The sequence below is a fragment of the Theropithecus gelada genome, chromosome 17, assembly GCF_003255815.1.
Source record: "Theropithecus gelada isolate Dixy chromosome 17, Tgel_1.0, whole genome shotgun sequence".
In the NCBI taxonomy this organism is placed as follows: domain Eukaryota; kingdom Metazoa; phylum Chordata; class Mammalia; order Primates; family Cercopithecidae; genus Theropithecus; species Theropithecus gelada.
The window spans coordinates 68,375,740-68,391,424 of NC_037685.1; the positions used below are offsets into that span (position 1 = coordinate 68,375,740).

Consider the following 15,685-nt stretch of genomic DNA (forward strand, 5'->3'; position numbering starts at 1 on the left):
AAGACCTATTTAGATACAATTTTAAAATCCTATTACTTTGGGCTCTCAAGTATGTTAATACCCTTAAACATAAAATTTTCTGCTTCAAGCTAGTAGTTAGCTATCCCAACTCACATGCTATTTTTTATTTCACTCTTTTTATACATCAATACGAAAGAGCATTAAATACATTAGAAAGTACAAACAAACAGCTTATGAATCAGAAATGTATACTGTGAAAAGCCACCCCTCATAAATTGGTTCTAGTTTTGCCAAAAACACAAAAATACTATACAAGATCTTTTATATAACACAGTGAGGAATTTCAAAGTTGAAAAAAAAGTGCATTTAGTTGTCCATATTTATTTTGGAAACCACTACTTTCTCTTTCATTCAAATCTAATTCGAATTTAATTAATCCAAATATAAAAACAATTTTTAAAGAAGCACTCAGAAAACTCCAGGTTAAAAAGGAAAACAATGTTTGTCAAATGCACCAAAAAACAAATAGTTTTTCCATTTTAAGCTATAGGGGTTTATATATGGACCACTTTGAGGTCCTTAGGAGAATGTCCAAGAAAATACCAAATACAGAACTCTTAGGTTCTATATAGTCCAAAAAAAAAAAAAAAAAAAAATCCTTGGGTCAAAATATCTATCTATATCCATCACAGCTCATCATTAGGTAAACATGGATACAGCACAGATCAAATGTTCCTTCCTCAATCAGTGTATAGTAAATGTAGAAATATATAACAAACTAAAGGATTTCCATTCCTGTTAACACTGAGACTGATCGCTAAGAAAACTTCAACAGCAATATACCAGAAGGTAGGCTAAATAAACAAATGCAATTTGTGGGCTTGTCCATACCATAAGTATATTGGTCTGCAATTAGTCTGCAAACATACTGCATCGTGTATAGGAAATAAGTTTTAAATTTTAGCTCTAATGAGAATTTCCCGATTTGTTAATCCTGAATACCAGGGTGGCTGATCTGTTATTGTTATTCCCATCAATCCATAGCTCTACTACATTACATATCCAGATCTTTATATTCACGTCTATCCATTTTCCAAACTACTAGCTTAAAGCTTACTCCTTCTTTAAATTAGAGGACCTAGCATAATACCAGGAATGTTGTAAATTCACCCCCCCTGTTTTTTTCTTTTGAGACAGGATCTCACTCTGTTGCCTAGGCCGGAATGCAGTGGCGCAATGTCAGCTCACTGCAGCCTCGACTTCCTGGCCTTAAGTGATCCTCTGACCTCAGCCTCTCGAGTAGCGGGGATTACAGATGCATGCTACCATGCTTGGCTAATTTTTTGTAGTGATGGGGTTTTACCATACTGCCCAGGCTGGTCTCGAACTCCTGAGCTCAAGCAATCCTCCCACCTGGGTCTCCCAAAGTGGTGGGATTCTAGGTGTGAGCCACCGCGTACTGCACACATACCTATTTTTTAAATCTCCTTCAAGCACAAAAAACCGTATTACTTCTATGCATACAAAAAACATCTGTTGGGAAAGCAATTATTTTCTAAATATGTCCACTATTATTATTGTAGCGAAGTATCCTCCTTGGTAGGTGCAAATTCTCCCCACTGGCACAGCTAGTTCTTAATTAGGCAGGGCTACTGGAGCTAAAGTGTGGTATATAGGATACTGATTCTTCCTTTTTATCCACTTGATCATACAAAGGTAGCAATAATAACCACACCCTTAGAAGAATCTAAACAGACCTCAGAATTTCAAGTGCTAATACATATAGATATACATTGTTTAGAAAAAAATTCAATGTACAAACAATTTAATCAAAAGCAGGATTTCAGGTTTACCTGGAGTAGATTTAAGGGCCTGAGACTTGAAGTATTTTTTAAACCAAATGGAACACCTGTTAAATAAAACTCATGGTTATAACAGAATTGGAAATTTATTACACATGAAAATAATTTATACTTTAGTATATATAAGTACAATAATTTTATGTACTCTCTGCATAGATGTGCGTATTTTCCATACTTCAGAAATATCAATACTGAGATTTTATTCAAAGTTGTGAAGCACCAGGTGTACATTATAGTCTATCTTTCAGAAACTGGGACTTCTTTTTCATTCTTCTGACTGTTGGCTGAACAAACAGTAATCAAGAATTATGTGAACACCATGAATATAACAAAACTATCACTGCTGTGCAAATACATTCCAGGTACTGGCGTCTATTTACATTTCTCAGTGTTACATAGTATACTAAAATAATCATATTTTTAAGAACTGGTATGCTCTATGCTATTTTTTTTTTAACTACAAATGTTAATCAGAATGCTAAAGAATGTTGCAATTTGTGTATAAGATCAAAACTGAGAGTCAGGAAACAGTGCTCTGTTAATTCTAAACATAATCCTAAAAAATCTGTTACATAACACAGAGCATTATCTTAAAGCTGGGGGTGACAAACTTTTTCAGTAAAGGGCCATCATGTAGGCTTTGTGAGCACAAATGGCCTCTGCTGCATTTTCTTTTCACAATCCTTTAAAAATGTAGTAACCATTCCTAGCTTAGGCTGTGTGCTGTAGTGTGCTGATCCTGGTCTCACGATATGCAAATATTTTGCTAACAAAATACACCAATCTGAACACTATTTAAAAATGTATCTAGTTCTCTATCAGATCATATTTTAAAAAAAAGATTTAAGGCAAGAAATGCACATGTAATATTAGCAAAGCCTTGTATAAGAAACTGAAATTTGGCAAAAATATCCCTTTCTGGAAAAATTATCATTTAAGAAAATGGCTTAACCCCCATTTAAAACTGGATGACATCTGTATAATGCCTTCTAGCTTACCAAAGTCACTTTCATACTTCATTTATTTCTCTTAAGTACCAACTGAAGATATTTTTATTCCCACTTTAGAGCGAACTGAACTGAGGCTAAGGGGGAAAAATTTAGCGACTTCTGTAAAGCCCCAGTTTAGCAAGTGAAGCCACATATAACTGGTACAACTAGTAGTTACATGTAAATATCCTAAATTCAGGATGTGAAGTCCATTTCAGGACTTCTGGCACTAAAGCACACTTATGCTTATTAAAATAAGAACACTAGGCCGGGGGTGGTGGCTCACACCTGTAATCCCAGCACTTTGGGAGGCCGAGGCAGGCGGATCACGAGGTCAGGAGATCGAGACCATCCTGGCTAACACGGTGAAACCCCATCTCTACTAAAAATCCAAAAAAAATTAGCCAGGCGTGGTGGCGGGCGCCTGAGGTGGGAGAATGGCGTTAACCTGGGAGGCGGCGGAGCTTGCAGTGAGCGGAGATCGCGCCACTGCACTCCAGCCTGGGCGACAGAGCGAGACTCTGTCTCCAAAAACAAAACAAAACAAAAAAATAACACCACTAGCTAGAATTAGGAAATTACAGCAACATGTTAATATGTTTAATTATATTTTCTGGGTTCCCTTTCTCATAACTAAGAAAGTTTTTAATGAATTTTTCTACATTGTTTTTCCTATTAAATTTTTCCTCAAGTGAAACTGAATTGTTTCAAGATATTATAATACATTCTTTTAAAGAGCATCAAAAAAATAAGCACAAGTTATTATTATAACTGTTTTCCTGTACAGGTAATAACTACTCTTCGACAGAGCGAGACTCCGTCTCAAAAAATAAATAAATAAAATAAAAAAAAAAAAGAATGCTTATTATGTCTCAGGCACAGTTTAAGCACATAATCTGTATTATATTTCATTTAATCCTCATGACTATAAGGTAAGTTATTATTGCTATTTCCATTTTATTTATGAGGAAAATTAGACACAAAGGTAACTTTCTCAATATTACACAAATGATAAGTTGTACAACTGGGATTCAAGCTGAGGTAGTTTGGCTCCAGAATCCAGGCTCTTAACTGCGATGCAGATGCCTCTTGTGCACAATGTGTATTTTCAAAATACATTAATATTCCCTGGAATATAACTACAATGACAATAAGGCTACCAAAATTAATTCTATTATTTGGAAAGCAAAAGAAACATTTGCACAGACTCACAGGCTTACCAAGTTTTCCAAAGTTGATTGCTAGATGGCTTTTAATTCAAATGCCAGAACTTTAAAGGCTTTTGAAATGAAACACAAGTGATACTATACTTCATGAAATAATGACATTAAATGCCTTTAGCATCATTCTTAAAATTACATTTTTACTTTAGCATATACTTTAATTTTTTTTTTTTTTTTTTTTTTTAGAGGTTATTATTTCCAACATTCTGACCTGCTTGAGAAGCTGCCTGCATTGCACTGGGCAATGCATTTGGTAGCAGACCTCCTGAGGGTAGAAGGCCGCTCAGGTTTATTCCTGCAGGAGTTATGGCACCTGTGTTACAGCCCAGCATGGGGTTTGAACCACTCATCAAAGCCTGGGCCCCACTGCAGGAGAATAAGACAAAGCATTAAACTTCACTGTAAAAGGAAAAAAGTCAGCCACATAATTCCTCAGATTAAAAAACAAAACTACTAAGCAAACACAACTAGCTATTTATTGGTATTAAATATCAAAGGCAATGCAGAAGATAAACAGGAAATTCTAAGCTGCTGTCAAGATGAAGTATCAAAAAACAAAAACAATAAGATGAGGTATCATCTTAGTGCAGTTAACAGATATATTATTTAAAATTAAAACACACATGGTCAGGCAACTTCTGTCCATATTTAAACTATTGCCTTTCAGTCTGAGTAATAGGCAGTTTGTTCTTCATTTCACAAATTAAGAATTTTAGATGGTAAAACGATCTTTAAAAAAAAAAAAAAAATCAGAACATCAATGCAAACTTACCAAACAGAGCCCACTACATTGATGAAGTTAAGTCCAGCAGAGTTTGCCATGACCTGGGTGGCCGTGGTTCCTGGAGTTATAGATGTTACCATGGTGGAAAGAGGAATGGTTGTTACAGGCATTGCCTGGCTCAGAGACCTTTGCTGCTGAGCAAACTGAGTTAACAAAGTGGGCTGAGGGGTGAAGCCTGAATCTTGGGGAGTAGGGGTAGCTGAAGGGGTACTAGGAGTTGAGCTCTGAGCATCAGGAGGGTGTGGGGTCGATGAAGGGGTTGGTGTAGGAGTAGATGGCTTAGGAGTTCCAGATCCTGCTCATTGAGAAAAATAAAAATTGCTAGTTTGTTATAAATGGCCAGTCCTTTTAAAATAAGGTTAATGGAATCTTACTTAGCACTGACAATTTGTTCTAGTTTTTTTTTTTTTAAAGCAGTTAACTGCAAGTGTTAATTTCTACACATGATACATGAGTGTTGCTACACTCAATTACAATTAAGGATGCAGTATATCACCTAAAAAGCCCATTAAAGATGCTATTGCAGTAACAGTAAAAATATACAGTTATATTCTACCACAATACCCATTTAAAAGTTAGTTTCCTACATGCTGCCTTTGGCCTAAAAAGTTCAAAAGGAATTCAAATTAATTTATTATTTACGATTTACTAATTCATGACTTCATTTAAAAATATTGCTTATTTAGTGTAAAAGTCTGAGATAAACTGTGAACATATTTAATAAGTTACATATGGTTAACAATCATATTTGGCACCTAAATATACATGTTTAATTCCTAACACATCAAGTTTATCCTGACAAACAAATTTACAAAAAACAGTAATAAAGTAAATGTCTGATAGATAATACTGCATCTTTAACAGTAACTGTGTACTTCTGTTTAAATGTAGAATGTATAGAAAATCTGTTGTGAATGAAGTATGCACAGTTTATCAATTTTTTAAAAAACAAAAACAAAAAACAAAAACCAAAAAAGTAAAACCAAAAGCTCTTGAGGTGTTTTCTTTTTTAGCTTTCATGTCCTGCAGAAAGAAAGGAAAGAAATGTGAATGTCCAGAAGCTGTCACTCAACCCTTACTTAAAGTAACAACTGTGTGCAGTAGATTACCATAATCCATACCCACAACATAAGAAGTGTGAATAAGACTTTCAGAAAATTTATATATTTTTCTTTGTGCAAAACAAGAAGGCAGAAAAATTACACCTTTTGAGCGATCAAGATGAAGATGTTTACATCTAATGCGAAGACCACCCTATCACTGTGCAGTGTACTAAAACTTCCAGCATATATTAGCTATCTACAAAAAATCTAAAAAACTGGAATGACTTTTTCCCCCAAATTGGTACTTTCAGATATTTACTAATTTGAAGAAATTCTCCCAAACTAATGCTAGCATTCTTGTATAACTCTTCTTGATGTTAAAAAAAAAAGTATTCAGTAGTAAAAATTACATTTCAGTATCTTCAGAATAATGCTTTATGATCATCATCACATTTTAGTAACTGACAACAATTTATAAAAGAGTGTAGGAGTGTTTTTGAAATACTGTTTTTCAGTTTATTGTATCACCACCTTGGAACTAGTTGACTTCTTACATATACACAAAGATAGGACCTGCAGCAACAACTCTTATGACATTTTTTTCATATCAGCCACACAATTTACATAAATATGTAAAATGATCCTAGGGTACACTGGAATAAAAAATGTTTTGAAATCTTATTGCCACATGTAACTACCAGGTTATTTTTTTAAGGAGATGTGTAGGTTGTAAGTCTATAAGAAAGGTATACGCAGAATGCATACATAGATACAGAAAAACAAGTACAATTACAGTAGAGACATAATACATACAATCAACAAGAGCTCTGCCTGAAGCTTCTAGCAACTTATACATTTTGGGTACACAGTACATTCAGATATCACTACTTCACAAGTTGAAAAAAGCTGTCTTAAGAAACACTAATGCAAAAGCTTATGAAGATTTAATGAAGAATTTAAGTTATGACTCACTTTGTGATGAGCTGGCAGGTGATAGGGCAGCTGGAGAAAGCATGCTAACTTGACTGAGATCCACAGATGATTTCCGAGGAATACTTGATGGCTTAGAAGAAGGAGGAGGAGTTGGAGATTTGAGAAAGCTGCTTGTCTGTTGTGGTGTAAAATAGTTACCTAGAAGAACATAAAAGTTATTTCCTAAATTTATAATTCAAAATTCTGTGAACTGTAGAAATCAAAATGGGGCAAAGTTTTAAAAAGAGATTAGGACTCTGTGTTTGTTATTCTAGACTGCAAAAAACTAAGAAATGTAATACCTGAGGAACTATTTCCTGAGCTTGAGGGCAGTTTGATTGGTGGGGGTCGATGTTTTACGCCCTTCCCCAATACTGAAGACTGAACTGACACAGTTTCAGTTTGCTAAAAGACAGTGACATTAAGCATACTTGTTAAAATTAATCCTGCTATAAACCCCAGATGAAATGTATATTTAACTTCATAGTTTATTAAATAAAATTAGTACTGCTATAAATCCCAGATTTTTAACTCTGCAAAGTGCTCTCAGTGGTTACAGATTGAATACTGTATGTATTACAAAGAAAATTTCACATGAGACCCATGAAATATATATTACAGTACACATAAAGAATGAGGAAAAGATTTCTGAGTAATAGGGTGGGAAGTGAGAGTTTTAGGGAGAAAGGCAGAGGAGTAAGATGAAAGCAAAGCTTCCACCCTTCCATACCTATCTATTAAAGGAAAATAATAGCTGTTGAAGCCAAATGACTAGAACACAGGTGTTCATTATAATTTTCCTTTTATCTTTGTGTACATTTAAAAATTATGTCATAAAGAAATTTTTTAAAAAGGTAAAAGTAAAAACAAAACTAAATAATACTAAAATGATTCTTTTTTTTTTTTTTTTTTTTTTTAGATGGATTCTCGCTCGATTGCCCAGACTGGAGTGCAGTGGTGCTATCTCGGCTCACTGTAACCTCCACCTCCAGGGTTCAAGAGATTCTCCTGTCTCAGCTTCCCGAATGGCTGGGATTACAGGTGTGCGCCACCATGCCCAGCTAATTTTTGTATTTTTAGTAGATACGGGGTTTCACCATATTGGTCAGGCTGGTCTCAAACTCCCGACCTCAGGTGATCCACCCACCTCAGCCTCCCAAAGTGTTGGGATTACAGGCATGAGCCACTGTGCCCAGCCTCAAAAAATGATTCTTAACATTTCTCAGATTACTTGTGAAACAACTGGGCACAAAGAAGTAACATTAACGAAACACACTTCTGTTTCTTTCCCTGGAGAAACCTGACTCAGACTGGCTGAGCCACTGGAGCTGTGTGACATCTTGACCGGACATTTGGCTTCATTCTGGACTAATTCTTGGTACTGATTGACTACCCTAAAATATCAGGAGAAAACAGGTAAAGATTAGATAACCTGTTTTAAACACGAATTTATTTTATAGGAAATAATGACTATTAATGGCAAAAAGAAAGTTCTATCAATATAAAAATTAAAATTAGGTGATTTATCTTTGTGTTAAAAGTACATATTTTTAAACTGTTCAATGACAAATTGTCCAAAACATTTTGCTAAATAACAATCTAAAGATATACTTTCAATATCTTATTTCTAATACAGAAATTGCAGGGATTACTTAAGTAATAAGCAGCCAAAGAAAATACTCAATTCCTTTCTTAGATTCTGATTAAAGTACTATCTAGAAATCATCTTCCTTAGCTACACTAGATATGTCTAAGTTTTCTTATTTAAAACAAAACTATATTTTAAACATTTTTTTTTTTCTTAATTCTATGAAAAAAAATCCTAGGTATTATAAACATTGGAAAAATGCATTTAAGTTCCCCCAAAATCTCATCCCATGAAAAGAACCATTCTTAATAGTTTGGCGTATCACAAGCTTTCATTTTTCTAGAATCAATAAGATTTTAAAGTTGGAAAAGACCTTAGAGGTTTTACTGTCCAATGCCCTAATTTTACAACAGAGGCCCATAAATATTAAACAGTGTAAATATGGTTAATAGCATAACCAAAATCAATGTTTTTAACTCCTAGTAAAGTACTCTCTATCCTATAAGGATGAAAAATTTTTCATATCCATCCTGACCAAAATAGAGATGCAAATATTTTCACCTCTCGGCATCGGTCTTTGATCCAATAACGAACCTAAAATGTTTAAGGAAAAAAAAGGAGAGAAAAGTATTAGCTAAGAGTTGTCTTAAGAAGCCTTGGGATTACTTTTGAAATCTTCCATGTTTTAGTCACAATAATATAAACTGGTATTAAATCTACCAAGATATGGAAACAAAATTTTTTAATGCATTTACACATACGAAACAATGACGAAGTTTTGCATGCATTATGAAACAATGTGAATAATTTGGTTGATTTAATTAAGGGATATTTCTTTTGGTACAAAATTTATTTATTAAAACATAATCTGGGCTGAAAGTTACCAAGTGCTATATACCCTTACAACTATTGACCCTAAAGCAAAATCACTGAACTACCATGTGGAAAGGTCTTTGGCCTTCATCTCACTTTAACCTGTGATTTTAGAATTAAATGTCTACATAACAGATCCTTAGAATATATTTCAAACAAGGTATACATATTTATCACCGATTCAAATAAAATATCTTTAGCAAGTCTTTTTAAAGAGTTTGATATTTACGTAATTTCTTAACAGATTAAAATAGTTTATTTTTTAATTACCAATTTGAATGATCATCTGTGGAGGAGCTGAAATATAAAATGTAAAAAAAAGCTTAGTTAATGCAGCTCAAACTTTAAATCCATAGTTTATTCAATAAAATATTTATGAGTACGGAAGAATGACTGGAAAATAATAAATCATGCAGCTACTCTGACGCAAAGGTAAAAAATTCAATTCTCTTCCTGTCAAACAAATTAGTCATTTGGCTCTATAGACCAATTTTTTCACAAAAGAACATGTATCACCCTTGTGTTCTACAAAAATAAGTTAATAAATTAAAAATGGCCAATATATGTTGCCTTTAAGCTGAAGATTTTTTTAAATATAAGTAATCAATATTGGGTACTATATTCACTACCTGGGTGATGGGATAAGTAGACACCCACACCTTAGCATCATACAATATACCTCTGTAACAAACCTGCACACATAACCCCTATAGCTAAAATAAAAATAAAGAAAAAAAAAAGGCTTCCTCAGAAATGCATGCTGAGGATTCAGAAATAAACTGTTATGATGTCTATAACTTTAAAAAAAAGAAGAAAATGCATGTAATCAAAACATCTGATCCTTTTACAACAATAAAAACTGGTCATGTGAAAAAAGAAGCTGAGGATTCCCTGTTATTTCCTTTCATTGACTTTTACCTAAATATTGGTGGGGTTGCTCTTTAAAATACACCTTTCTACTGTAGATTCAATTAGTATTTTGTGTAAGTAAAGGCTTTACAATTAACATAGACCTGGCCCCGTCCTTTTCTGCTGAGCTTTTTTCTTTTTTTCAAAACAGCATCAATTTGATTTAAAAAACCAAACATAGTAAAACAAAATAAAACTAAATACTGACAGTACCAAATATATGTAGTTCACACATTTTGGAAGATCATCTATATTTTTATGTATTAATATGTAGGGTCAATAACTACAATAAGCACTGAGTCTGTGTCCTTACATGCAATGCCAAATACCAAGCATCTTTTTACATTTATGGTAAACTTGCTTCCTATTTAAACACACTATTGCCCAAACACTTCATGTTCACAGGTTAAAGTCCTAAGTGCCATAAATATATAAAGAAAGATATCACAGGAATAGCCTTCAAAACAAGCATAAAAATAATTATACCATAGGTTTTTTTGCTATTTAATAACTCTTGAGCAACATGGTAACTATGACTTAAGTTTACTTAGGTCTACTAATAAGTTATTAGGTCTACTAATAAGTTTACTTAGGTCTAACTAATAAATGAGTTCCAAAGAGAAATTTTTATTCATTAATGGTTCATCAGTAGTTACTAGATAAATTCTTGGTGCCTTATTTTTTTTTTTCAGTTACTTGTATTTAACAGAACTCACTGTGATGGAGACATCTGGCTGTCACTTTCTTCATCTGCTTTACATGGCTGTATTTTACCGTAGTAAAGTGGATCTCCAAGCGACTGCAAGATGGTCAGCTTTGTTTTCTGATACTGAGTACCAGTTTCACATTCAAATACATAATCATCTTTTACGTCCTGAAAAACACATAGCACCTCAAATAAACATCTTCACAAGTAGGCAGGCATTAAGAATTAGTAAAAATTAGGAATAAATGATACAGTAACATGTATCTGACGATAGGAAGACACATGATACTTAGGCTAAAAGATGTTTAAGTCTGCCTACCAGAATAAAGCACAGCATGGCTCTTTTCCTAAAAACTGTATGGGCACTCAGCATGCATTTAATAAAGCATTAACATACACTACGAAATATGAACTTATATGTAACAATATTAATACATCATTAAACACATTATTAGACATATTAATATACATACTGGAAATAATAACAGTGAACATTAAACACTGTTCTCAGCACTCTACAGGGACTGCCTCAAGTAAGCTTCATCATATTTTTATGGTTGGCACTGTTATTATCTCCATATTAGAAGTCATGGAATTAAGCAGAGAGGTTAAATGAATTGCCTAGGGTCACACAGGGAGTTAGCAGTCTGTCCCTAAGCTAGCACCCCTGATCCTCATGCTGCCGTGCCTGTTTATGCTCAGGAGGGCAGTACAGGATTATTTTTTACATGGTACTCTCGGAAGGAGAATTCTGATGGCATGTTTAATCAAGCTTAATATGGCAGAATTTCAGACTAGACATATGAATTGCAAATATTAAATAATATTAAAAGGATAGAACTTTCAAAAGCAGATCTGTTTCTATTTACCATTTGTCTGCTTTTGCTATCACACACACAAAACATCTCTCGTCATTTCACTCCTAGGGTTCACCTAATTTAAATATTATACCTATTTCTGTCTTTTTAAGATGTTATTATTCCAATTAGGAAACTTACAAAAACGTATCCTTAGAAGAATTTATTAATTTGAAACAAAACAAAACAGAACTACCAATATGCAAACCAAAAGTAAAAAAGAAGTTCTTCATTAAAATTGCTCTTTAAGGCCAGGCGCAGTGGCTCATGCCTGTAATACCAGCACTTTGAGGGGCCAAGGTGGGCGGATCACATGAGATCGGGGGTTCGAGACCAGCCTGGCTAACATGGTGAAACCCCATCTCTACTAAAAATACAAAAATTAGCCAGGTATGGTGGCGGGTGCCTGTAATCCCAGCAACTCAGGAGGCTGAGGCAGGAGAATTGCGTGAACCTGGGAAGTGGAGGAGGTTGCAGTGAGCCACGATCGCACCATTGCACTCCATTCTGGGCGATAAGTGCCAAACTCCATCTCAAAAAAATAAAATAAAATAAATAAAAATTAAAAAAATTTAAAAATAAAAAATAGCTGTTTAAAATGCAAAGCATACTTTGATGAACAAAATAGTTGTTTCTTCATATAATAAACTGAACTTCCAGAAAGTAATTTATAAAAGAAAAAAGGTCCCAAACTAATGGCAACTGCACTTTATGTTTAATAAATTCAAAGGCCAGATTAGAAATGGCATAATTAGAAACAGAGACAGGCAATGATTACTTACATGGGCTGGCCAGACTGTTGGCTGTGAGTCATCAGATTTGATAGACTTTTCCACTTTAGCATATTTCTCCACCTAAACAATCAAATCAAGAAATACCACATAAAATAGAATCCATATCAGATAAAATGGAATCAGTACTCTGATAAAAGAGAAGAAACTAAGTAACTCGACAATACAATATACTTGCTAGCGCAAGAATTCTTTAACCAGTACCAACTACTTACGCTTAAGTAGTTTAAAAGTCTTCTGATGTGTAAAAAACAACTTTAATAAAACCAAACTAATTAAATGTTAATAAACATAGCTGCTTTTCTAGACAGTGCCTCTTCATTTTTTTGTCCATAAGCTGGTATGTTTTTTCCTTTAGAGCTTTTCCTTCAGGAAAACTGGAATGTCAGAGAGATAAGGATCAGGATCTTTTCCTTTTGGCAGGGCTTTTCTTGAAATAAGAGCTGTCATGTAACAGTGGCAACAAAACTAAGGGAGACTATGGAAGGTAAAATGTTAAAGCTGATCCAATTTTTTGAACCTTTTCCACTTTCTAGTCAGACTTGACCATATATTCTGTACATGTCCTAGGTTGCTGTGTGAGTCAAATGTTATTATCTTACTGGCAACTATGATCTTAAGAGTCATTTAGACTTATCTGGGGCACTTATTAAAAATACAGATTTACATGTCTGTCCTTAGAAATCCTAAGTACGTAGATCTTGAGTAGGGCTTGAAATCTCTTATGTTTAACTGATATCCTAGGTGATTCTTCTGATTGAGCTAGACTGAGAAGCTTTGAGGGCAACTGCTACTCAATGTGTGGTCCAAGGACCTCAGCATCACATAACCTAGGAGCTTGTGAGAACTGCATCTTATGCCTCAGACCAGACTTGCTGAGTAGCAATCTACAATTTAACAAGCTCTCCAGGTGATTCCTAAGGACATTAAAGTATGGGAAGTACTCCAGCCTGTCCTCCAAAGCTAAACTCCACCCTTTAGTATTTATACTGAAATTCTATCCTCAGGCCATGTTCCTTAAAGAACTGCGCATAAGCTACCAACAGATAATATGGCTTACTTCCTTGAGTTGTATATACAGTCTACTGCTGTTTCTGGCTTTGTGCTTAGAATAATTTCTTTTCATAAAATCAGAAATAGTAAGAATAATGCATGTGCTAGCATGGAAAGGGTGCGACAGAAGAACAAATCTGAAAATAAAGAGTGAACATAAAAAAGAACAGAGGAGAAAGAAAAATAAAGGATCACTCATCAAAATATCCCTTTTCTGTCTTCAAGCATTCATGTTCATGTATATTATGGATCAATAAAGAATACAACCCAACGTTCCTAATCTTGGTTACTTCTCTAGTATTATTAATCTTTATTTTTTTAAATAGTATTATTAATCTTCAAATTTAACCACTTCGAGGAAAAAAGCACTCTTAGGAAATTTTGATGAAATATTATGAAAACAAGAGAGATTTCACGTGATTATGTAATATACACTATATTTTTCCACATTTTAAAATTGTTTTGTTTACTATTCCTGCTCCAAACACAACTATATTAAGGGGTTATGTTTTTTCAACTTAATGTGAAAAAAGAACAATACACAGCTTCTAAAAATCATTTTTCAATGTTTTTTGAAACAAATCATATTGTTTTTAAAAAAAAGACTATGATCGCCCCTTTCTCTTTCCGGTTCTAGGCGCTTCGGGAGCCACGGCTTAAGGTGCAGACATGGCAAGTCCAAGAATCACACCACACACAACCAGTCCCGAAAATGGCGCAGCAATGATATCAAGAAACCCCGATCGCAAAGATACGAATCTCTTAAGGGGGTGGACCCCAAGTTCCTGAGGAACATGCGCTTTGCCAAGAGGCACAACAACAAGGGCCTAAAGAAGATGCAGGCCAACAGTGTCAAGGCCATAAGTGCATGTGCCAAGACTATCAAGGCCCTTGTAAAGCCCAAGGAGGTTAAGCCCAAGCTCCCAAAGGGTGTCAGCCGCAAGCTCGGTTGAGTTGCCTACATTGCCCATCCCAAGCTTGGGAAGCATGCTCGTGCTCGCATTGCCAAGGGGCTCCGGCTCTGCCCACCAAAGGCCAAGGCCAATAATCAAACCAAGGTCCAGGCTGCAGCTCCAGCTTCAATTCCAGCTCAGGCTCCCAAAGGTGCCCAGACCCCTACAAAGGCTACAGAGTAGATATCTCTGTCTGCCAACGTGAGGACAGAAGGACTGGTGCGACCCCCCACCCCCGCCTCCGGGCTGCCATCTGCATGGGACTGGGGTCCTCCTGTGCTATTTGTACAAATAAACCTGAGGCAGGGGGAAAAAAAAAAAAAAAAAAGAGTATGATCTAAATCACTTTGTTTTTAAAAGAAGTTTTTTGTTGTTGTTTTCTCAAGGTATAAGCAAACGAATGGTAAAACTTAGAAACTATATGAAAAAAAAAATTCATGAACCGACTTACATCTACTTCAGAAGGTATGGCCAAATTACAGGGACTCCGTTTCCACATATCTACACACTGAAAAATTAAAAACAATATAAATATACAGAAAAAATGCTAAATAAGACAGGTTTTTGGGCATAATAAGCTTCATTTAAAAAACATATACTTACATTTCCTGCTTTAGAAATTTTGAGGTCATAATGCTGACCTGCTTTTCTTTCCTTTCTTTTTTGTAAGAAATCAAGTAACCTCAGCTGAGGAGGAGGTGGACAATGAGACAGATCTTGCTGCCGATTCAGAGAGGATCTGGAATACCTCTTGAAACACCTGAAATGTTAAGAAATTTGAACTAAACAGCACTAATAAAAGAAGCTCGTAACATATGTGAGTTGAAACTAGTCACTGCTGAGTATGTACAAATCATGTTTATAGAACACTGCCACATGCCAAGCACAGTCCTAGGAACTAGGACTAGGTGAAATAAAAATGAATAAGAAACAAAATTCCCATCACCACAGGCTATCAAGCCCAGAGGGGGAGGAGACATTCACAAGTAAACAGATAAAATAATTTCAGATTTCAGATACCAAGAAGCAGTAAGATAAAAAACAGAGTACCGTGGAGAATACGGGATAAGGAGGGCAACACTAGGGCAGGGAAGTGGGAGAGGGAGGAGAGGAAAAGAGCC

At 34.9% G+C, this 15,685-nt stretch overlaps 1 protein-coding gene and 1 pseudogene across 7 annotated transcripts in view; one reads left to right on the forward strand and one right to left on the reverse strand.

The window, feature by feature from the left end:
* Positions 1 to 15,685, reverse strand: part of SUPT20H (SPT20 homolog, SAGA complex component) — a 50,661-nt gene that overhangs the window by 8,590 nt on the left and 26,386 nt on the right. For 4 of the 6 annotated variants that reach the window (XM_025363938.1, XM_025363939.1, XM_025363941.1 and 1 more), the window contains exons 11-22: positions 15,168 to 15,324; positions 15,016 to 15,072; positions 12,550 to 12,621; positions 10,921 to 11,078; positions 9,566 to 9,592; positions 8,984 to 9,016; positions 8,111 to 8,228; positions 7,137 to 7,239; positions 6,835 to 6,993; positions 4,808 to 4,877; positions 4,247 to 4,401; positions 1,815 to 1,870 (exon numbers count right to left, since the gene is read on the reverse strand). In XM_025363938.1, coding sequence (XP_025219723.1) covers positions 1,815 to 1,870; positions 4,247 to 4,401; positions 4,808 to 4,877; positions 6,835 to 6,993; positions 7,137 to 7,239; positions 8,111 to 8,228; positions 8,984 to 9,016; positions 9,566 to 9,592; positions 10,921 to 11,078; positions 12,550 to 12,621; positions 15,016 to 15,072; positions 15,168 to 15,324 — 1,165 coding nt within the window. Of the gene's footprint in view, positions 1 to 1,814; positions 1,871 to 4,246; positions 4,402 to 4,807; positions 5,115 to 6,834; positions 6,994 to 7,136; positions 7,240 to 8,110; positions 8,229 to 8,983; positions 9,017 to 9,565; positions 9,593 to 10,920; positions 11,079 to 12,549; positions 12,622 to 15,015; positions 15,073 to 15,167; positions 15,325 to 15,685 lie in introns of all 6 variants that reach the window. The other 2 variants (XM_025363937.1, XM_025363935.1) reach the window with 1 other exon arrangement.
* On the forward strand, positions 13,721 to 14,871 carry LOC112611126 (annotated as a pseudogene). Its single transcript, XR_003116552.1, has 2 exons — positions 13,721 to 13,761; positions 14,249 to 14,871. The product of XR_003116552.1 is annotated as a 60S ribosomal protein L29-like (transcript).